Raw genomic sequence first — 22500 nt, 5'->3', positions numbered from 1 at the left:
AGACAGAGCAGAGGGAGAGACAGAGTGGAGGGTGGAGGGAGAGACAGAGCAGAGGGAGAAACAGAGTGGAGGGTGGAGGGAGAGACAGAGCAGAGGGTGGAGGGAGAGACAGAGCAGAGGGTGGAGGGAGAGACAGAGCTGAGGGTGGAGGGAGAGACATTGGAGATTCTACTTTTGACCAGAGCCCTATTGGTCCCGAGGTAATAGGGTGACATTAGGGACAGAGCTTATGTCCCTGGGTTTGGACCAGCTGCCGGGGACCGCAGGCCGGCCGGCCGAGGCCAATCACTCATCTCACATGAATAATGTATTAAAACAGGGCAGACATGAAGAACTCAGTTAAATAAGTCTTGTTGAATTAAAGAGTCGGGGTGAAAGTTTGGATGACAAGTAGTCCTAGTCCTGCACAGAAAAGGCGTTGCACATCACAACACACACACTTCAGTTAGGAACATCATGTGCAAGTCTGTCAGCCACACAACTTCTTCTCTTGCAACAGCAAACACACACTAACTAAAAGTAGCAGATTATAGCAGACTATAGTAAGGTATATAGTAGAGTATAGTAAAGTGGAGTATATTAGTGTACAGTATATAGTGAGGTAGTGTATAGTAGAGTATACAGAGTATAGCATGGTGTATGGTAGAGTATACAGTATAGCATAGTAGAGTGGAGTGGAGTATAGTAGAGTATAGTATAGTGGAGTATATTAGTGTACAGTATATAGTGAGGTAGTGTATAGTAGAGTATACAGAGTATAGCATGGTGTATAGTAGAGTATACAGTATAGCATAGTAGAGTGGAGTGGAGTATAGTAGATTATAGTATAGTGGAGTATATTAGTGTACAGTATGTAGTGGAGTATTGTATAGTAGAGTATACAGAGTATAGCATGGTGTATAGTAGAGTATACAGTATAGCATAGTAGAGTGGAGTATAGTATATTATAGTATAGTGGAGTATATTAGTGTACAGTATATAGTGGAGTAGTGTATGGTAGAGTATAGTAGAGTATATAGTATAGTAGTGTGTATAGTAGAGTATACAGTATAGCATAGTAGAGTGGAGTGGAGTATAGTAGATTATAGTATAGTGGAGTATATTCGAGTGCAGTATATAGTGGAGTAGTGTATAGTAGAGTATACAGTATAGCATAGTAGAGTATAGTATAGTAGAGTGGACTAGAGTATAGTAGATTATAGTATAGTGGGGTATATTAGAGTGCAGTATATAGTGGAGTAGTGTATGGTAGAGTATAGTAGAGTATATAGTATAGTAGTGTGTATAGTATTGTGGACTAGAGTATAGTATAGTAGAGTGCAGTATATAGTGGAGTAGTGTATGGTAGAGTATAGTAGAGTATATAGTATAGTAGTGTGTATAGTATTGTGGACTAGAGTATAGTATAGTAGAGTGCAGTATATAGTGGAGTAGTGTATGGTAGAGTATAGTAGAGTATATCGTATAGTAGTGTGTATAGTATCGTGGACTAGAGTATAGTCTATTAGTGTACAGTATATAGTGGAGTATATACAGTATAGCATAGTAGAGTATAGTATAGTAGAGTGGAGTAGAGTATAGTAGATTATAGTATAGTAGTGCGTATAGTATCGTGGACTAGAGTATAGTATAGTAGAGTGGAGTATATTAGAGTGCAGTATATAGTGGAGTATAGTAGAGTGAGGGGGTGTATAGAAACAGTACAAGCTGAGGGGGTGTATAGAAACAGTACAAGCTGAGGGGGTGTATAGAAACAGTACAAGCTGAGGGGTATATAGAAACAGTACAAGCTGAGGGGGTGTATAGAAACAGTACAAGCTGAGGGGGTGTATAGAAACAGTACAAACTGGGGGTGTATAGAAACAGTACAAGCTGAGGGGGTGTATAGAAACAGTACAAACTGAGGGTGTATACAAACAGTACAAGCTGAGGGGGTGTATAGAAACAGTACAAACTGAGGGGGTGTATAGAAACAGTACAAACTGAGGGGGTGTATAGAAACAGTACAAACTGAGGGGGTGTATAGAAACAGTACAAGCTGAGGGGGTGTATAGAAACAGTACAAGCTGAGGGGGTGTATAGAAACAGTACAAGCTGAGGGGGTGTATAGAAACAGTACACGCTGAGGGGGTGTATAGAAACAGTACAAACTGAGGGGGTGTATAGAAACAGTACAAGCTGAGGGGTGTATAGAAACAGTACAAGCTGAGGGGGTATAGAAACAGTACAAGCTGAGGGGGTGTATAGAAACAGTACAAACTGAGGGGTGTATAGAAACAGTACATGCTGAGGGGTGTATAGAAACAGTACAAACTGAGGGGTGTATAGAAACAGTACAAACTGAGGGGTGTATAGAAACAGTACATGCTGAGGGGGTGTATAGAAACAGTACAAACTGAGGGGTGTATAGAAACAGTACAAACTGAGGGGGTGTATAGAAACAGTACAAGCTGAGGGGTGTATAGAAACAGTACAAACTGAGGGGTGTATAGAAACAGTACAAACTGAGGGGTGTATAGAAACAGTACAAGCTGAGGGGTGTATAGAAACAGTACAAGCTGAGGGGGTGTATAGAAACAGTACAAGCTGAGGGGGTGTATAGAAACAGTACAAGCTGAGGGGTGTATAGAAACAGTACAAGCTGAGGGGGTGTATAGAAACAGTACAAGCTGAGGGGTGTATAGAAACAGTACAAACTGAGGGGTGTATAGAAACAGTACAAGCTGAGGGGGGTGTATAGAAACAGTACAAACTGAGGGGGTGTATAGAAACAGTACAAACTGAGGGGGTGTATAGAAACAGTACAAACTGAGGGGGTGTATAGAAACAGTACAAACTGAGGGGTGTATAGAAACAGTACAAACTGAGGGGGTGTATAGAAACAGTACAAGCTGAGGGGGTGTATAGAAACAGTACAAACTGAGGGGGTGTATAGAAACAGTACAAACTGAGGGGGTGTATAGAAACAGTACAAGCTGAGGGGTGTATAGAAACAACAAGCTGAGGGGGTGTATAGAAACAGTACAAGCTGAGGGGGTGTATAGAAACAGTACAAGCTGAGGGGTGTATAGAAACAGTACAAGCTGAGGGGGTGTATAGAAACAGTACAAGCTGAGGGGGTGTATAGAAACAGTACAAGCTGAGGGGTGTATAGAAACAGTACAAACTGAGGGGGTGTATAGAAACAGTACATGCTGAGGGGGTGTATAGAAACAGTACAAACTGAGGGGGTGTATAGAAACAGTACAAACTGAGGGGTGTATAGAAACAGTACATGCTGAGGGGGTGTATAGAAACAGTACAAACTGAGGGGGTGTATAGAAACAGTACAAACTGAGGGGGTGTATAGAAACAGTACAAGCTGAGGGGGTGTATAGAAACAGTACAAACTGAGGGGTGTATAGAAACAGTACAAACTGAGGGGTGTATAGAAACAGTACAAGCTGAGGGGGTGTATAGAAACAGTACAAGCTGAGGGGGTGTATAGAAACAGTACAAGCTGAGGGGGTGTATAGAAACAGTACAAGCTGAGGGGGTGTATAGAAACAGTACAAGCTGAGGGGGTGTATAGAAACAGTACAAGCTGAGGGGGTGTATAGAAACAGTACAAACTGAGGGGGTGTATCTCTGGATTGTGGATCCTGCTTTTTTAGCTGTCTGTCTCCTGGCTGCCTTTGACCCTAGACTGGACCTGGACAGCTGTTGATCTGCGGTCAGCACATATTCATTCTCCTACACTCCAGCTCAGGTTTCCCGTTGACACAGCTGAGAAAAGGTCCCAGCTCTCACATCAATGCATGTGACACCTACCGTACCTCAACTCTGGGCCGGGATGTCGTCGCAAAAAAATTGTACCGTATTTCCAATGTATTGGATTTATGTTGACCAGAAACTATAGGGTCCTGCACGGCAAGGCCCACGGGGCTCTGGTCAACAGTAGTGCACTTTATAGGGGATAGGTTGAACCCTGGTGATTGATTTCCCTGTCATTAAGCCGATGTTACTCAAAGATGGATGCAATTTATGTTGCTTGCAATAAAGTTGCATCTGGGTTGTTCAGTGTGTTAGTGATGGGCATTCCAAGTCTTTTCGGTAAGTCGGCTCATTTGGTTCCTTTCACATAAAAGAGTCGGCTCATTTGGTTCCTTTCACATAAAAGAGCCGGCTCATTTGGTTCCTTTCACTTAAAAGAGTCGGTTCATTTGGCTCAATTCACTTAAAAGAGTCGGCCCATTTGGCTCAATTCACTTAAAAGAGTCGGCTCATTTGGTTCCTTTCACATAAAAGAGCCGGCTCATTTGGTTCCATTCACATAAAAGAGTCGGCTCATTTTGTTCCTTTCACATAAAAGAGCCGGCTCATTTGGTTCCTTTCACATAAAAGAGTCGGCTCATTTGGTTCCTTTCACATAAAAGAGCCGGCTCATTTGGTTCCTTTCACATAAAAGAGTCGGCTCATTTGACTCAATTCACTTAAAAGAGTCGGCTCATTTGGTTCCTTTCACATAAAAGAGTTGGCTCATTTGGTTCCTTTCACATAAAAGAGTCGGCTCATTTGGTTCCATTCACGTAAAAGAGTCGGCTCATTTGATTCCTTTCACATAAAAGAGTAGGCTCATTTGGTTCCTTTCACATAAAAGAGTCGGCTCATTTGGTTCCATTCACATAATAGAGTCGGCTCATTTGGTACCTTTCACATAAAAGAGTCGGCTCATTTGGTTCCATTCACATAAAAGAGTCGGCTCATTTGGTTCCTTTCACATAAAAGAGTCGGCTCATTTGGTTCCATTCACATAAAAGGAGGGAGAGTTTAGTAGTAGATGTTCGGATTCCTTTCTCTGCATGTTGAACGAGTGGATTACTCAAATCGATGGCGCCAACTAAACAGACTTTTGGGATATAAAGAAGGATTTTATCTAACAAAACGACACTACATGTTATAGCTGGGACCCTTTGGATGACAAATTAGAGGAAGATTTTCACAAAGCAAGTGAATATTTAATCGCTATTTGGGTATGTATGAAACCTGTGCCGGTGTAAAAATATTTTGATGTGGGGCGCCGTCCTCAAACAATCACATGGCATGCTTTTCGCTGTAATGGCTACTGTTAATCAGACAGTGCAGTTAGATTAACAAGAATTTAAGCTTTCAACCAATATAAGACCCTTGTATGTACCTAAATGTTTAATATCCATTTCTATAATTATCCAGTTTCACAGGAAGTAGGCTAGATAGCTTGGCTGGCAAATAGGCAACATTATGACTAGGTAGCTAAATTGTACAGCCAGCATTTTGTCTATATCAACATTACAATTATCAAACTTTTGTATAAACAAATATTTTATGAAAGGATTGGATGTTGCATGCAAATTCAATTGCATTTGACTTTCTTTGTGCATCAGCAAATGTTTTATTTATTTTTTATTTATTTATTTATTTGATTTTTTTTACCTTTATTTAACCAGGCAAGTCAGTTAAGAACAAATTCTTATTTTCAATGACGGCCTGGGAACAGTGGGTTAACTGCCTGTTCAGGGGCAGAACGCCAAATTTGTACCTTGTCAGCTCGGGGGTTTGAACTCACAACCTTCCGGTTACTAGTCCAACGCTCTAACCACTAGGCTACGCTGCCGCCCCGATGATGATGTCACAATGCAAAAACTGTGTCAAAATTACTTTGTGTGACACAGGCTTTAGCCTTTACATTCCCATGGTCTGTGGCCAGCTGTTATAGGCTTTACATTCCCATGGTCTGTGGCCTGCTGTTATAGGCTTTACATTCCCATGGTCTGTGGCCTGCTGTTATAGGCTTTACATTCCCATGGTCTGTGGTCTGCTGTTATAGGCTTTACATTCCCATGGTCTGTGGCCTGCTGTTATAGGCTTTACATTCCCATGGTCTGTGGCCTGCTGTTATAGGCTTTACATTCCCATGGTCCGTGGCCTTCTGTTATAGGCTTTACATTCCCATGGTCTGTGGCCTGCTGTTGTAGGCTTTACATTCCCATGGTCCGTGGCCTTCTGTTATAGGCTTTACATTTCCATGGTCTGTGGCCTGCTGTTATAGGCTTTACATTCCCATGGTCTGTGGCCTGCTGTTATAGGCTTTACATTCCCATGGTCTGTGGCCTGCTGTTATAGGCTTTACATTCCCATGGTCTGTGGCCTGCTGTTATAGGCTTTACATTCCCATGGTCCGTGGCCTGCTGTTATAGGCTTTACATTCCCATGGTCTGTGGCCTGCTGTTTGCCTGCTGTTATAGGCTTTACATTCCCATGGTCTGAGGCCTGCTGTTATAGGCTTTACATTCACATGGTCTGTGGCCTGCTGTTATAGGCTTTACATTCCCATGGTCTGAGGCCTGCTGTTATAGGCTTTACATTCCCATGGTCTGTGGCCTGCTGTTATGGGCTTTACATTCCCATGGTCTGTGGCCTGCTGTTATGGGCTTTACATTCCCATGGTCTGTGGCCTGCTGTCTTCCTCCTATAGTGTTTCACACGACGCCATTTCTTCGCGCCGGACACACAAATCTCAAGAGGGACCCAGAAGACACCGGAGGTGCGTCAGAGAGAGAGAGCATGCAGAGGTTGTGTCATTCATCGCTACAGTTAAATCATTGTTGTATGTCTCTCGTCTATGTGTGACGCTTCGAGCAGTTGCACGCCAGCCGGGAATACAACCTGATACAGTGGTGAAACGGAGCATTTCAGTTTCAATTCCCGACTAGTAGCACACAGAGTATGTGTCTGAAATGGCACCCTATTCCTTACATAGTACACTACTTTTGACCAAGGCCTGTATGGCTCTAGAGAAAAGTAGTGCACTATATAGGTCATTTCAGATGCTCTCTCCTCCTGTTGGCTGGGCTGGCTTGTCTGTACTGTATGCGTATCAGATTGACTTGATGGATGGACAGAAAGAGAAGAGGTCTATCAGGTCTCCAACACTAACCCTGGACAGCAGTCCTCTGCTTCCTCTGACAGAGTCGGCCATCTTACTGTCTGTTAACTGACACTCTTTAACCAATAAGAGATGAGTTGAGTCTAACTCAGGTTGACTTGTGGGAGATCTAGAACCAAACAGAGTGGGATGAAATTAGCGGCTAGGCTAGGCTAGGCTAGGCTAGGCTACACTACACACTGGGGTTTATATGGTGCATGGTGCTGCAGATATGAAATGCTACACCATTATAGACTACAGTGTTGTGGTCATTTCTCTCTACCCTTGAGTCCTCCCTGGTCCTCCCTTCCCTACTCCGCAGGTGTACACACACACACACACACACACACACACACACACACACACACACAATGCACTCGTGGACACACACACACACAAACATGCGCTTTTGCACGCACACACACACACACACACACACACACACACACACACACACACACACACACACACACACACAAAAATGCACTCGTGAACACACACACACACAAACATGCGCTTTTGCACGCATGCACTCACACACACACACACACACACACACACACACACACACACACACACACACACACACACACACACACACACACACACACACACACACACACAAATGCACTCGTGGACACACACACACACAAACATGCGCTTTTGCACGCACTCACACACACACACACACACACACACACACACACACACACACACACACATTCGTCATTCCATAACAAGAGATGTGTGAGTCTACACACACCAGTCAGTAGTGTAGATGAGAGCTCCTAATGCAGAAAACAGCCCTGTGTGAGTCTACACACACCAGTCAGTAGTGTAGATGAGAGCTCCTAATGCAGAAAACAGCCCTGTGTGAGTCTACACACACCAGTCAGTAGTGTAGATGAGAGCTCCTAATGCAGAAAACAGCCCTGTGTGAGTCTATACACACCAGTCAGTAGTGTAGATGAGCCCTAGTGGGGATGAGAGCTCCTAATGCAGAAAACAGCCATGTGTGAGTCTACACACACCAGTCAGTAGTGTAGATGAGCCCTAGTGGGGATGAGAGCTCCTAATGCAGAAAACAGCCCTGTGTGAGTCTACACACACCAGTCAGTAGTGTAGATGAGCCCTAGTGGGGATGAGAGCTCCTAATGCAGAAAACAGCCCTGTGTGAGTCTACACACACCAGTCAGTAGTGTAGATGAGCCCTAGTGGGGATGAGAGCTCCTAATGCAGAAAACAGCCCTGTGTGAGTCTACACACACCAGTCAGTAGTGTAGATGAGCCCTAGTGGGGATGAGAGCTCCTAATGCAGAAAACAGCCATGTGTGAGTCTACACACACCAGTCAGTAGTGTAGATGAGCCCTAGTGGGGATGAGAGCTCCTAATGCAGAAAACAGCCCTGTGTGAGTCTACACACACCAGTCAGTAGTGTAGATGAGCCCTAGTGGGGATGAGAGCTCCTAATGCAGAAAACAGCCCTGTGTGAGTCTACACACACCAGTCAGTAGTGTAGATGAGCCCTAGTGGGGCTGAGAGCTCCTAATGCAGAAAACAGCCCTGTGTGAGTCTACACACACCAGTCAGTAGTGTAGATGAGCCCTAGTGGGGCTGAGAGCTCCTAATGCAGAAAACAGCCCTGTGTGAGTCTACACACACCAGTCAGTAGTGTAGATGAGCCCTAGTGGGGCTGAGAGCTCCTAATGCAGAAAACAGCCCTGTGTGAGTCTACACACACCAGTCAGTAGTGTAGATGATCCCTAGTGGGGATGAGAGCTCCTAATGCAGAAAACAGCCCTGTGTGAGTCTACACACACCAGTCAGTAGTGTAGATGAGCCCTAGTGGGGATGAGAGCTCCTAATGCAGAAAACAGCCCTGTGTGAGTCTACACACACCAGTCAGTAGTGTAGATGAGCCCTAGTGGGGATGAGAGCTCCTAATGCAGAAAACAGCCCTGTGTGAGTCTACACACACCAGTCAGTAGTGTAGATGAGCCCTAGTGGGGATGAGAGCTCCTAATGCAGAAAACAGCCCTGTGTGAGTCTACACACACCAGTCAGTAGTGTAGATGAGCCCTAGTGGGGATGAGAGCTCCTAATGCAGAAAACAGCCCTGTGTGAGTCTACACACACCAGTCAGTAGTGTAGATGAGCCCTAGTGGGGATGAGAGCTCCTAATGCAGAAAACAGCCCTGTGTGAGTCTACACACACCAGTCAGTAGTGTAGATGAGCCCTAGTGGGGATGAGAGCTCCTAATGCAGAAAACAGCCCTGTGTGAGTCTACACACACCAGTCAGTAGTGTAGATGAGCCCTAGTGGGGCTGAGAGCTCCTAATGCAGAAAACAGCCCTGTGTGAGTCTACACACACCAGTCAGTAGTGTAGATGAGCCCTAGTGGGGATGAGAGCTCCTAATGCAGAAAACAGCCCTGTGTGAGTCTACACACACCAGTCAGTAGTGTAGATGAGCCCTAGTGGGGCTGAGAGCTCCTAATGCAGAAAACAGCCCTGTGTGAGTCTACACACACCAGTCAGTAGTGTAGATGAGCCCTAGTGGGGATGAGAGCTCCTAATGCAGAAAACAGCCCTGTGTGAGTCTACACACACCAGTCAGTAGTGTAGATGAGCCCTAGTGGGGCTGAGAGCTCCTAATGCAGAAAACAGCCCTGTGTGAGTCTACACACACCAGTCAGTAGTGTAGATGAGCCTAGTGGGGATGAGAGCTCCTAATGCAGAAAACAGCCCTGTGTGAGTCTACACACACCAGTCAGTAGTGTAGATGAGCCCTAGTGGGGATGAGAGCTCCTAATGCAGAAAACAGCCCTGTGTGAGTCTACAAACACCAGTCAGTAGTGTAGATGAGCCCTAGTGGGGATGAGAGCTCCTAATGCAGAAAACAGCCCTGTGTGAGTCTACACACACCAGTCAGTAGTGTAGATGAGCCCTAGTGGGGATGAGAGCTCCTAATGCAGAAAACAGCCCTGTGTGAGTCTACACACACCAGTCAGTAGTGTAGATGAGCCCTAGTGGGGATGAGAGCTCCTAATGCAGAAAACAGCCCTGTGTGAGTCTACACACACCAGTCAGTAGTGTAGATGAGCCCTAGTGGGGCTGAGAGCTCCTAATGCAGAAAACAGCCCTGTGTGAGTCTACACACACCAGTCAGTAGTGTAGATGAGCCCTAGTGGGGATGAGAGCTCCTAATGCAGAAAACAGCCCTGTGTGAGTCTACACACACCAGTCAGTAGTGTAGATGAGCCCTAGTGGGGCTGAGAGCTCCTAATGCAGAAAACAGCCCTGTGTGAGTCTACACACACCAGTCAGTAGTGTAGATGAGCCCTAGTGGGGCTGAGAGCTCCTAATGCAGAAAACAGCCCTGTGTGAGTCTACACACACCAGTCAGTAGTGTAGATGAGCCCTAGTGGGGATGAGAGCTCCTAATGCAGAAAACAGCCATGTGTGAGTCTACACACACCAGTCAGTAGTGTAGATGAGCCCTAGTGGGGCTGAGAGCTCCTAATGCAGAAAACAGCCCTGTGTGAGTCTACACACACCAGTCAGTAGTGTAGATGAGCCCTAGTGGGGCTGAGAGCTCCTAATGCAGAAAACAGCCCTGTGTGAGTCTACACACACCAGTCAGTAGTGTAGATGAGCCCTAGTGGGGATGAGAGCTCCTAATGCAGAAAACAGCCCTGTGTGAGTCTACACACACCAGTCAGTAGTGTAGATGAGCCCTAGTGGGGCTGAGAGCTCCTAATGCAGAAAACAGCCCTGTGTGAGTCTACACACACCAGTCAGTAGTGTAGATGAGCCCTAGTGGGGATGAGAGCTCCTAATGCAGAAAACAGCCCTGTGTGAGTCTACACACACCAGTCAGTAGTGTAGATGAGCCCTAGTGGGGCTGAGAGCTCCTAATGCAGAAAACAGCCCTGTGTGAGTCTACACACACCAGTCAGTAGTGTAGATGAGCCCTAGTGGGGCTGAGAGCTCCTAATGCAGAAAACAGCCCTGTGTGAGTCTACACACACCAGTCAGTAGTGTAGATGAGCCCTAGTGGGGATGAGAGCTCCTAATGCAGAAAACAGCCATGTGTGAGTCTACACACACCAGTCAGTAGTGTAGATGAGCCCTAGTGGGGATGAGAGCTCCTAATGCAGAAAACAGCCCTGTGTGAGTCTACACACACCAGTCAGTAGTGTAGATGAGCCCTAGTGGGGATGAGAGCTCCTAATGCAGAAAACAGCCCTGTGTGAGTCTACACACACCAGTCAGTAGTGTGACAGAGCCTGGGCGCGAACCCAGAGTCTCTGAGATGCAGTGCCCTAGAATACTGCGCCACCTGGGGGGCCCTTAGAACCGTTCCCTTCTTGACTCCCTGCACCCAGCCTGCTTCACCCCAGTGGTACAGAGTTAGTGGGTTTCAGCCCATTGAGCCCAGTGGTACAGAGTTAGTGGGTTTCAGCCCATTGAGCCCAGTGGTACAGAGTTATTGGGTTTCAGCCCAGTGGTACAGAGTTAGTGGGTTTCAGCCCATTGAGCCCAGTGGTACAGAGTTAGTGGGTTTCAGCCCATTGAGCCCAGTGGTACAGAGTTAGTGGGTTTCAGCCCATTGAGCCCAGTGGTACAGAGTTAGTGGGTTTCAGCCCATTGAGCCCAGTGCTACAGAGTTAGTGGGTTTCAGCCCATTGAGCCCAGTGGTACAGAGTTAGTGGGTTTCAGCCCATTGAGCCCAGTGGTACAGAGTTAGTGAGTTTCAACCCATTGAGCCCAGTGGTACAGAGTTAGTGGGTTTCAGCCCATTGAGCCCAGTGGTACAGAGTTATTGGGTTTCAGCCCATTGAGCCCAGTGGTACAGAGTTAGTGGGTTTCAGCCCATTGAGCCCAGTGGTACAGAGTTAGTGGGTTTCAGCCCATTGAGCCCAGTGGTACAGAGTTAGTGGGTTTCAGCCCATTGAGCCCAGTGGTACAGAGTTAGTGGGTTTCAGCCCATTGAGCCCAGTGGTACAGAGTTAGTGGGTTTCAGCCCATTGAGCCCAGTGGTACAGAGTTAGTGGGTTTCAGCCCATTGAGCCCAGTGGTACAGAGTTAGTGGGTTTCAGCCCATTGATCCCAGTGGTACAGAGTTAGTGGGTTTCAGCCCATTGAGCCCAGTGCTACAGAGTTAGTGGGTTTCAGCCCATTGAGCCCAGTGGTACAGAGTTAGTGGGTTTCAGCCCATTGAGCCCAGTGGTACAGAGTTAGTGGGTTTCAGCCCATTGAGCCCAGTGCTACAGAGTTAGTGGGTTTCAGCCCATTGAGCCCAGTGGTACAGAGTTAGTGGGTTTCAGCCCATTGAGCCCAGTGCTACAGAGTTAGTGGGTTTCAGCCCATTGAGCCCAGTGGTACAGAGTTAGTGGGTTTCAGCCCATTGAGCCCAGTGGTACAGAGTTAGTGGGTTTCAGATGCCTCTCTGTGAGACTGCTGTATCCTTCAGATACCGAAGCTGGTTGCAGGGTCGGTGGCCGTCTACAGGATGTGTTGCTCAGATTAAAACGCCATGCATACAAGTATAAACATTCAACATTATTTACTAGTTGCCTGTCTGTCTGTCTGTTTTTATGTCTGTCTTTCTGTCAGTCTATCTAGCTGCCAGCCTGTCTGCCTGTCTATCAGTCTGCCTCTCTGCATATCTGCCTGCCTCTCTGCCTGTCTACCTGTCTGTCTGCCTGTCTGTCTGCATGTCTGCCTGCCTATCTGCCTCCCTCTCTGCCTCTCTGTCTGTCTGCCTGCCTCTCTGTCTGTCTGCATGTCTGCCTGTCTCTCTGTCTGTCTGCCTGCATCTCTGCCTGTCTCTCTGACTGTCTTCCTGCATCTCTGCCTTTCTCTCTGCCTGCCTGACTCTCTGCCTGACTGTCTGTCTGTCTGTCTGTCTGTCTGTCTGTCTGTCTGTCTGTCTGTCTCTCTGTCTCTCTGTCTCATTGTCTCTCTGCATGCCTCTCTGCCTGTCTCTCTGCCTCTCTGTCTGCCTCTCTGCCTCTCTACCTGTCTCTCTGTCAGACTTATCTGGGGTTTTATAGTCCAAGGCCTTTCTTGTGAACTCGTCTGTAATTCCTAATAAGATTTGGGTGGAGCAGAATTTCATATTTGATGTTTGTTCCTATCGTCGTCTTCACAGACAGCTCTGATTCCTTGCCACAGTTACGGAGTATAGCTAAATATGAGATGTTATGAATAAAGAAAGATGTCCTCTCTCGGTTGTTTGACCTGTATTCAGTTAGTTTATTTTAATAGTTTACCAGTGTTCTGTAACACAGACTCGGCTCCATTCATCATTGACTGCATGTACTTGTGTTGTTAGTGGAGTTACAGTATCACACAGACTCGGCTGCGCCGTTTTAAAAATGAGAAAGAGATTTCCTGTGAAATCCTGTTTGTTAAGTCAAAACTAAATGAAAAAAAAAGTGAGCAACCAACCCCAAAATGTTGCTGGTTCGAAACCCCAAGCTGGCAAATTTCCAGTTTAGGTCTTGAGCTAGGCAGTTAATCCCCAGCAACTACATTGATTAAGGCAGCCCCCCCCTCCCACACCTGTCTGATTCAGAGGGGTTAGGTTAAATGTGAAAGACCCATTTCCATTGAACACATTCAGTTGTAAAACTGACTAGGTATCCACCTCTCTGAAGGGTGTAAAACTGACTAGGTATCCCCCTCTCTGAAGGGTGTCAAACTGACTAGGTATCCCCATCTCTGAAGGGTGTAAAACTGACTAGGTATCCCCCTCTATGAAGGGTGTAAAACTGACTAGGTATCCACCTCTATGAAGGGTGTAAAACTGACTAGGTATCCCCCTCTCTGAAGGGTGTAAAACTGACTAGGTATCCCCCTCTCTGAAGGGTGTAAAACTGACTAGGTATCCCCCTCTCTGAAGGGTGTAAAACTGACTAGGTATCCCCCTGAAGGTGTAAAACTGACTAGGTATCCCCCTCTATGAAGGGTGTAAAACTGACTAGGTATCCCCCTCTCTGAAGGGTGTATAACTGACTAGGTATCCCCCTCTCTGAAGGGTGTAAAACTGACTAGGTATCCCCCTCTCTGAAGGGTGTAAAACTGACTAGGTATCCCCCTCTCTGAAGGGTGTAAAACTGACTAGGTATCCCCCTCTCTGAAGGGTGTAAAACTGACTAGGTATCCCCCTCTCTGAACGGTGTAAAACTGACTAGGTATCCCCCTCTATGAAGGGTGTAAAACTGACTAGGTATCCCCCTCTCTGAAGGGTGTAAAACTGACTAGGTATCCCCCTCTCTGAAGGGTGTAAAACTGACTAGGTATCCCCCTCTCTGAAGGGTGTAAAACTGACTAGGTATCCCCCTCTCTGAAGGGTCTGACTGGTAAAGGGTGTAAAACTGACTAGGTATCCCCCTCTCTGAAAGGGTGTAAAACTGACTAGGTATCCCCCTCTGAAGGGTGTAAAACTGACTAGGTATCCCCCTCTCTGAAGGGTGTAAAACTGACTAGGTATCCCCCTCTCTGAAGGGTAAAACTGATTAGGTGAAGGGTGTAAAACTGACTAGGTATCCCCCTCTGAAGGGTGTAAAACTGACTAGGTATCCCCCTCTCTGAAGGGTGTAAACTGACTAGGTATCCCCCTCTCTGAAGGGTAAAACTGACTAGGTATCCCCTCTGAAGGGTGTAAAACTGACTAGGTATCCCCCTCTCTGAAGGGTGTAAAACTGACTAGGTATCCCCTCTCTGAAGGGTGTAAAACTGACTAGGTATCCCCCTCTCTGAAGGGTGTAAAACTGACTAGGTATCCCCCTCTGAAGGGTGTAAAACTGACTAGGTAAAGGGTGTAAAACTGACTAGGTATCCCCCTCTGACTCCCCCTGAAGGGTGTAAAACTGACTAGGTATCCCCCTCTCTGAAGGGTGTAAAACTGACTAGGTATCCCCCTCTCTGAAGGGTGTAAAACTGACTAGGTATCCCCCTCTCTGAAGGGTGTAAAACTGACTAGGTATCCCCCTCTCTGAAGGGTGTAAAACTGACTAGGTATCCCCCTCTGAAGGGTGTAAAACTGACTAGGTATCCCCCTCTCTGAAGGGTAAAACTGACTAGGTATCCCCCTCTCTGAAGGGTGTAAAACTGACTAGGTATCCCCCTCTCTGAAGGGTGTAAAACTGACTAGGTATCCCCCTCTCTGAAGGGTGTAAAACTGACTAGGTATCCCCTCTCTGAAGGGTGTAAAACTGACTAGGTATCCCCCTCTGAAGGGTGTAAAACTGACTAGGTATCCCCCTCTCTGAAGGGTGTAAAACTGACTAGGTATCCCCCTCTCTGAAGGGTGTAAAACTGACTAGGTATCCCCCTCTCTGAAGGGTGTAAAACTGACTAGGTATCCCCCTCTATGAAGGGTGTAAAACTGACTAGGTATCCCCCTCTATGAAGGGTGTAAAACTGACTAGGTATCCCCCTCTCTGAAGGGTGTAAAACTGACTAGGTATCCCCTCTCTGAAGGGTGTAAAACTGACTAGGTATCCCCCTCTGAAGGGTGTAAAACTGACTAGGTATCCCCCTCTCTGAAGGGTGTAAAACTGACTAGGTATCCCCCTCTCTGAAGGGTGTAAACTGACTAGGTATCCCCCTCTCTGAAGGGTGTAAAACTGACTAGGTATCCCCCTGAAGGGTGTAAAACTGACTAGGTATCCCCCTCTCTGAAGGGTGTAAAACTGACTAGGTATCCCCCTCTCTGAAGGGTGTAAAACTGACTAGGTATCCCCTCTCTGAAGGGTGTAAAACTGACTAGGTATCCCCCTCTCTGAAGGGTAAAACTGACTAGGGGGTGTAAAACTGACTAGGTATCCCCCTCTCTGAAGGGTGTAAAACTGACTAGGTATCCCCCTCTCTGAAGGGTGTAAAACTGACTAGGTATCCCCCTCTCTGAAGGGTGTAAAACTGACTAGGTATCCCCTCTCTGAAGGGTAAAACTGACTAGGTATCCCCCTCTCTGAAGGGTGACTAAATCCCCCTCTGAAGGGTGTAAAACTGACTAGGTATCCCCCTCTCTGAAGGGTGTAAAACTGACTAGGTATCCCCCTCTCTGAAGGGTGTAAAACTGACTAGGTATCCCCCTCTCTGAAGGGGTAAAACTGACTAGGTATCCCCCTCTGAAGGGTGTAAAACTGACTAGGTATCCCCCTCTCTGAAGGGTGTAAAACTGACTAGGTATCCCCCTCTATGAAGGGTGTAAAACTGACCCCCTCTCTGAAGGGTGTAAAACTGACTAGGTATCCCCCTCTCTCTAGGTATCCCCTGAAGGGTGTAAAACTGATCCCCCCCTAGGTATCCCCCTCTCTGAAGGGTGTAAAACTGACTAGGTGTAAAACTCCCCCCTCTCTGAAGGGTGTAAAACTGACTAGGTATCCCCCTCTCTGAAGGGTGTAAAACTGACTAGGTATCCCCCTCTATCCTCTGAAGGGTGTAAAACTGACTCCCCCCTCTCTGAAGGGTGTAAAACTGACTAGGTATCCCCCTGAAGGGTGTAAAACTGACTAGGTATCCCCCTCTCTGAAGGGTGTAAAACTGACTAGGTATCCCCCTCTCTGAAGGGTGTAAAACTGACTAGGTATCCCCCTCTCTGAAGGGTGTAAAACTGACTAGGTATCCCCCTCTGACTAGGTATCCCCTCTCTGAAGGGTGTAAAACTGACTAGGTATCCCCCTCTATGAAGGGTGTAAAACTGACTAGGTATCCCCCTCTCTGAAGGGTGACTAGGTAAAGGGTGTAAAACTGACTAGGTATCCCCTCTATGAAGGGTGTAAAACTGACTAGGTATCCCCCTCTCTGAAGGGTGTAAAACTGACTAGGTATCCCCCTCTCCCCTATGAAGGGTGTAAACTGACTAGGTATCCCCTCTCTGAAGGGTGTAAAACTGACTAGGTATCCCCTCTCTGAAGGGTGTAAAACTGACTAGGTATCCCCCTCTATGAAGGGTGTAAAAAATGACTAGGTATCCCCCTCTCTGAAGGGTGTAAAACTGACTAGGTATCCCCCTCTGAAGGGTGTAAAACTGACTAGGTATCCCCCTCTATCCCCCCGAAGGGTGTAAAACTGACTAGGTATCCCTCTCTGAAGGGTGTAAAACTGACTAGGTATCCCCCTCTCTGAAGGGTGTAAAACTGACTAGGTATCCCCCTCTCTGAAGGGTGTAAAAACTGACTAGGTATCCCCTCTCTGAAGGGTGTAAAACTGACTAGGTATCCCCCTCTGAAGGGTGTAAAACTGACTAGGTATCCCCCTCTCTGAAGGGTGTAAAACTGACTAGGTATCCCCCTCTCTGAAGGGACTGTATAAGGGTGTAAAACTGACTAGGTATCCCCCTCTATGAAGGGTGTAAAACTGACTAGGTATCCCCCTCTGAAGGGTGTAAAACTGACTAGGTATCCCCCTCTCTGAAGGGTGTAAAACTGACTAGGTATCCCCCTCTCTGAAGGGTGTAAAACTGACTAGGTATCCCCCTCTGAAGGGTGTAAAACTGACTAGGTATCCCCTCTCTGAAGTGTAAAACTGACTAGGTATCCCCCTTCTCTGAAGGGTGTAAAACTGACTAGTATCCCCCTTTCTGAAGGGTGTAAAACTGACCATCCCCCTCTCTGAAGGGTGTAAAACTGACTAGGTATCCCCCTCTCTGAAGGGTGTAAAACTGACTAGGTATCCCCCTCTATGAAGGGTGTAAAACTGACTAGGTATCCCCCTCTCTGAAGGGTGTAAAACTGACTAGGTATCCCCCTCTATGAAGGGTGTAAAAATGACTAGGTATCCACCTCTATGAAGGGTGTAAAACTGACTAGGTATCCACCTCTCTGAAGGGTGTAAAACTGACTAGGTATCCCCCTCTATGAAGGGTGTAAAACTGACTAGGTATCCCCCTCTATGAAGGGTGTAAAACTGACTAGGTATCCCCCTCTCTGAAGGGTGTAAAACTGACTAGGTATCCCCCTCTCTGAAGGGTGTAAAACTGACTAGGTATCCCCCTCTCTGAAGGGTGTAAAACTGACTAGGTATCCCCCTCTCTGAAGGGTGTAAAACTGACTAGGTATCCCCCTCTCTGAACGGTAAAACTGACTAGGTATCCCCTAAGGGTGTAAAACTGACTAGGTATCCCCCTTTATGAAGGGTGTAAAACTGACTAGGTATCCCCCTCTCTGAAGGGTGTAAAACTGACTAGGTATCCCCCTCTCTGAAGGGTGTAAAACTGACTAGGTATCCCCCTCTCTGAACGGTGTAAAACTGACTAGGTATCCCCTTCTCTGAAGGGTGTAAAACTGACTAGGTATCCCCCTTTATGAAGGGTGTAAAACTGACTAGGTATCCCCCTCTCTGAAGGGTGTAAAACTGACTAGGTATCCCCCTCTCTGAAGGGTGTAAAACTGACTAGGTATCCCCCTCTCTGAAGGGTGTAAAACTGACTAGGTATCCCCCTCTCTGAAGGGTGTAAAACTGACTAGGTATCCCCCTCTCTGAAGGGTGTAAAACTGACTAGGTATCCCCCTCTCTGAAGGGTGTAAAACTGACTAGGTATCCCCTCTCTGAAGGGTGTAAACTTACTAGGTATCCCCCTCTGAAGGGTGTAAAACTTACTAGGTATCCCCTCTATGAAGGGTGTAAAACTGACTAGGTATCCCCTCTCTGAAGGGTGTAAAACTGACCCTAGGTATCCCCTCTCTGAAGGGTGTAAACTGACTAGGTATCCCCCTCTCTGAAGGGTGTAAAACTGACTAGGTATCCCCCTCTCTGAAGGGTGTAAAACTGACTAGGTATCCCCCTCTCTGAAGGGTGTAAAACTGACTAGGTATCCCCCTCTCTGAAGGGTGTAAAACTGACTAGGTATCCCCCTCTCTGAAGGGTTTCAAAAAAGAGCTGGTTAGAGCCTGCTTACTTGTTAAAGTCCTGCTGATTACAGTGTTTGTGAGGACTGATTTTTAACAGCCTGTTGATGTCATTGTAACAACCTGTTGATGTCATTTTAACAGCTTAGCTTGTTGTGATGAAGTCTTGTGTTGGAGAACATCACCATCAGCATATACCTTAACAGGACACCACAGATTATAATTTTACTACAGCAGCTGAAGGCTCTACTATGTCGATTGGTCGTTGAGGACATCCAATGTCGAGTGACTTAAATCCATCATTTGGCCATTATACTTGAAATATGAACACTTCATGATGTCAATTACCTTGCAATATTCAAAACCTGCAGAGAAAACAGATTCTTGCGATCTACTTTCCTCAGACATTAATCGAATCAAATCAAATGTATTTATATAGCCCTTCGTACATCAGCTGATATCTCAAAGTGCTGTACAGAAACCAAGCCTAAAACCCCAAACAGCAAGCAATGCAGGTGTAGAAGCACGGTGGCTAGGAAAAACTCCCTAGAAAGGCCAAAACCTAGGAAGAAACCTAGAGAGGAACAAGGCTATGAGGGGTGGCCAGTCCTCTTCTGGCTGTGCCGGGTGGAGATTATAACAGAACATGGCCAAGATGTTCAAATGTTCATAAATGACCAGCATGGTCAAATAATAATAATCACAGTAGTTGTCGAGGGTGCAGCAAGTCAGCACCTCAGGAGTAAATGTCAGTTGGCTTTTCATAGCCGATCATTAAGAGTATCTCGACCACTCCTGCTGTCTCTAGAGAGTTGAAATCAGCAGGTCTGGGACAGGTAGCATGTCCGGTCAACAGGTCAGGGTTCCATAGCGGCAGGCAGAACAGTTGAAACTGGAGCAGCAGCACGGCCAGGTGGACTGGGGACAGCAAGGAGTCATCATGCCAGGTAGTCCAGAGGCATGGTCCTGTGGCTCAGGTCCTCCGAGAGAGAGAAAGAAAGAGAGAATTAGAGAGAGCATACTTAAATTCACACAGGACACCGGATAAGTACTCCAGATATAACAAACTGACCCTAGCCCCCCGACACATAAACTACTGCAGCATAAATACTGGAGGCTGAGACAGGATGGGTCAGACGAGAATGTCGTGTTACTGATGAGGGAGCATTTCAGTTCAGACCTGGTTGGGAATATTTTAGTAACGACGGAGGTGTGCCATCAGCATCCTCCTATAAATCAGCAATGAGGACAATATCCTCTCTTTCATCCAGGGTTTATCACAGAGTAGCTAACCCACTGAGTAGCTAACCCACTGAGTAGCTAACCCACTGAGTAGCTAACCCACTGAGTATCCAACCCACCGAGTAGCTAACCCACCGAGTAGCTAACCCACCGAGTAGCTAACCCACTGAGTAGCTAACTCACTGAGTAGCTAACCCACTGAGTAGCTAACCCACTGAGTAGCTAACCCACTGAGTAGCTAACCCACTGAGTAGCTAACACACTGAGTAGCTAACCCACTGAGTAGCTAACCCACCGAGTAGCTAACCCACCGAGTAGCTAACCCACCGAGTAGCTAACCCACTGAGTAGCTAACCCACTGAGTAGCAACCATGTTTTATGTCAGACAATTATGTTTAAACGGGCCTCCTCGTTTGTATCTGTCCCAGACACGGCACTCTGATCAAAAAGGTTTAGATTATACTGAGTGTGGTGGACACCTCTCCCAGCTTTTCAAAATCCTAAGACGTAGATAGCGTCCGTCATGATTCGTGTCAGCGTTTTTTAGTTTTTCGAAAAACATTTATTCAGCCAACTTTTCGTGGCAGGGTTTGAGGCTGCTGACTCTGTTTATGTGTGGCTGTGAGATTGATGTGGTTTGGAAGAGACCCTGCCTGTCTATTGATCTTCATTAGGTTAATTACCCCACATGTGGGATGCGCACAAGGCAGAAAGGTTTTGATGGGAGTCTTTACTTATTTGATTATGTCAGGATTCTGTCAGGATGTCAGCCTGCAGTTTTGGACAGACAATAGCTCCGTCCATTTTCAAACTCAACAAAGAGTTTCTGGTCTTTGACTGTTTATATGTGACTGTGATTTTGGCATATACAACAATGGCAGTATGTGTATTGTCTAAGAGAATGAGAATGTTTTGAGTGGCAGCCAAGTTGAAGTGTAAACCAGATGTGAACCTCTTCTGGCTCTTGAACGCAGTTCAATGTAAACAGTTTGTGGCAAACGGTTCAGGACCAAACGGTTCATGACCAAACGGTTCTTGACCAAACGGTTCAGGACCAAACGGTTCATGACCAAACAGTTCAGGACCAAACGGTTCATGACCAAACGGTTCAGGACCAAACAGTTCATGACCAAACAGTTCAGGACCAAACGGTTCAGGACCAAACGGTTCAGGTCCAGCGTTGAGAAGTAATAATAGTGAAATTTCAGTCTGAGGACTGTGGGATGGCTTCTAAAGCATTGAATCGATGGGTATTTCTCAAATCAGCTTACATTTTTGTCAAGACTTGAACAAATACACGTTTCATATGAGCTCAAGCTATGCAATGACGCAAATCTGAATAAAATGTACAAATGTTACCTGGTTAGACTGTTGCTGTAGAGACTGAATGGTCATCACGTTATATTATCATTCAATTAACAGTAAAACATGACCGGTTCAGTCACCTGTTTGCATCCTGTACAATGGATTAAAGTCAGCAATAAGAAAAGTGAGCAATAAAAGCAATACGAAATCAACCTCTGCCTTTTATCGTCGAGCGTTCCAACTGCCTTTACCTCAAAATTAGTTATTTTGGAAGTTTTTCTTCTTGGTAAGCCATTTTCATGAATTTTGTCATTGTTGTTGAGCAGCCCTCCTTTCCTTTGTTTGCTGAAGCGAAGGTCTCACCTGATACTCTAAAACATGTCTCCTTTTATTCCGTTTGTAGTTCCTTTGCTTGAGGAACATCCGGACATTCCTCGCTGCGTGCTGTGAGACATTTGGCATGAAGAAGACTGAACTCTTTGAGGCCTTCGACTTGTTTGACGTGCGGGACTTTGGAAAGGTAAGGAACAGGACTTCTACGCTGTTTCATCGTGTGTGTGCAGTGCCTTTGGAAAGTATTCAGACCACATTACTTTTTCCACATTTTGTTAGGGTACAGCCTTACTCTAAAATGGATTAAATTGTTTTTCCCCGCTCATCAATCTATACACAATACCCCATAATGACAAATCAAAAACAGTTTTTTTAGACATTTTTCCTAATTCATGAAAAAACAAAACAGAAATAACTTATTTACATAAATATTCAGACCCTTTGCTATGAGACGGGATATTGAGCTCCGGTGCATCCTGTTTCCATTGATCATCCTTGAGATGTTTCTACAACTTGATTGGAGTCTGAAAACGTTCCTAAAGCACTGTACATACCCTAATCCATCTCTCACGCTGGAATCATCATGTTATCTGTTGCCCAAATGGGAAACACATTGAGAATAATAGTGCACACTACTACAACAAGGTTATGTAAGGAGCTTAGTGTACTCTGTAGTGGGCTGTTATAGGAGTATAATATACACCATCACAGACTGGATGAGAGAACCCACCACTGTTGGATCACTTGAATAGAACAGTATTGAGCCGCTACAGTTGGCTGCTCTTCCTCTGTATGTGGACACCATTTACCGC

General features: G+C 46.1%; 1 protein-coding gene across 3 annotated transcripts in view; it reads left to right on the top strand.

Annotated features, from left to right (window-relative positions):
- The window catches only part of LOC115126016 (guanine nucleotide exchange factor VAV3-like), a 208889-nt gene that overhangs the window by 22418 nt on the left and 163971 nt on the right, over window positions 1–22500 (top strand). For all 3 annotated transcript variants that reach the window (XM_065019257.1, XM_065019256.1, XM_065019255.1), the window contains exon 2: window positions 21759–21875. In XM_065019257.1, coding sequence (XP_064875329.1) covers window positions 21759–21875 — 117 coding nt within the window. The remainder of the gene's footprint in view (window positions 1–21758; window positions 21876–22500) is intronic.

This window comes from Oncorhynchus nerka, linkage group LG6 (assembly GCF_034236695.1).
Source record: "Oncorhynchus nerka isolate Pitt River linkage group LG6, Oner_Uvic_2.0, whole genome shotgun sequence".
Classification (NCBI taxonomy): Eukaryota; Metazoa; Chordata; class Actinopteri; order Salmoniformes; family Salmonidae; genus Oncorhynchus; species Oncorhynchus nerka.
Note: the sequence above shows the minus strand (reverse complement) of the source record. Positions and strands in the feature narration are given on the sequence as shown.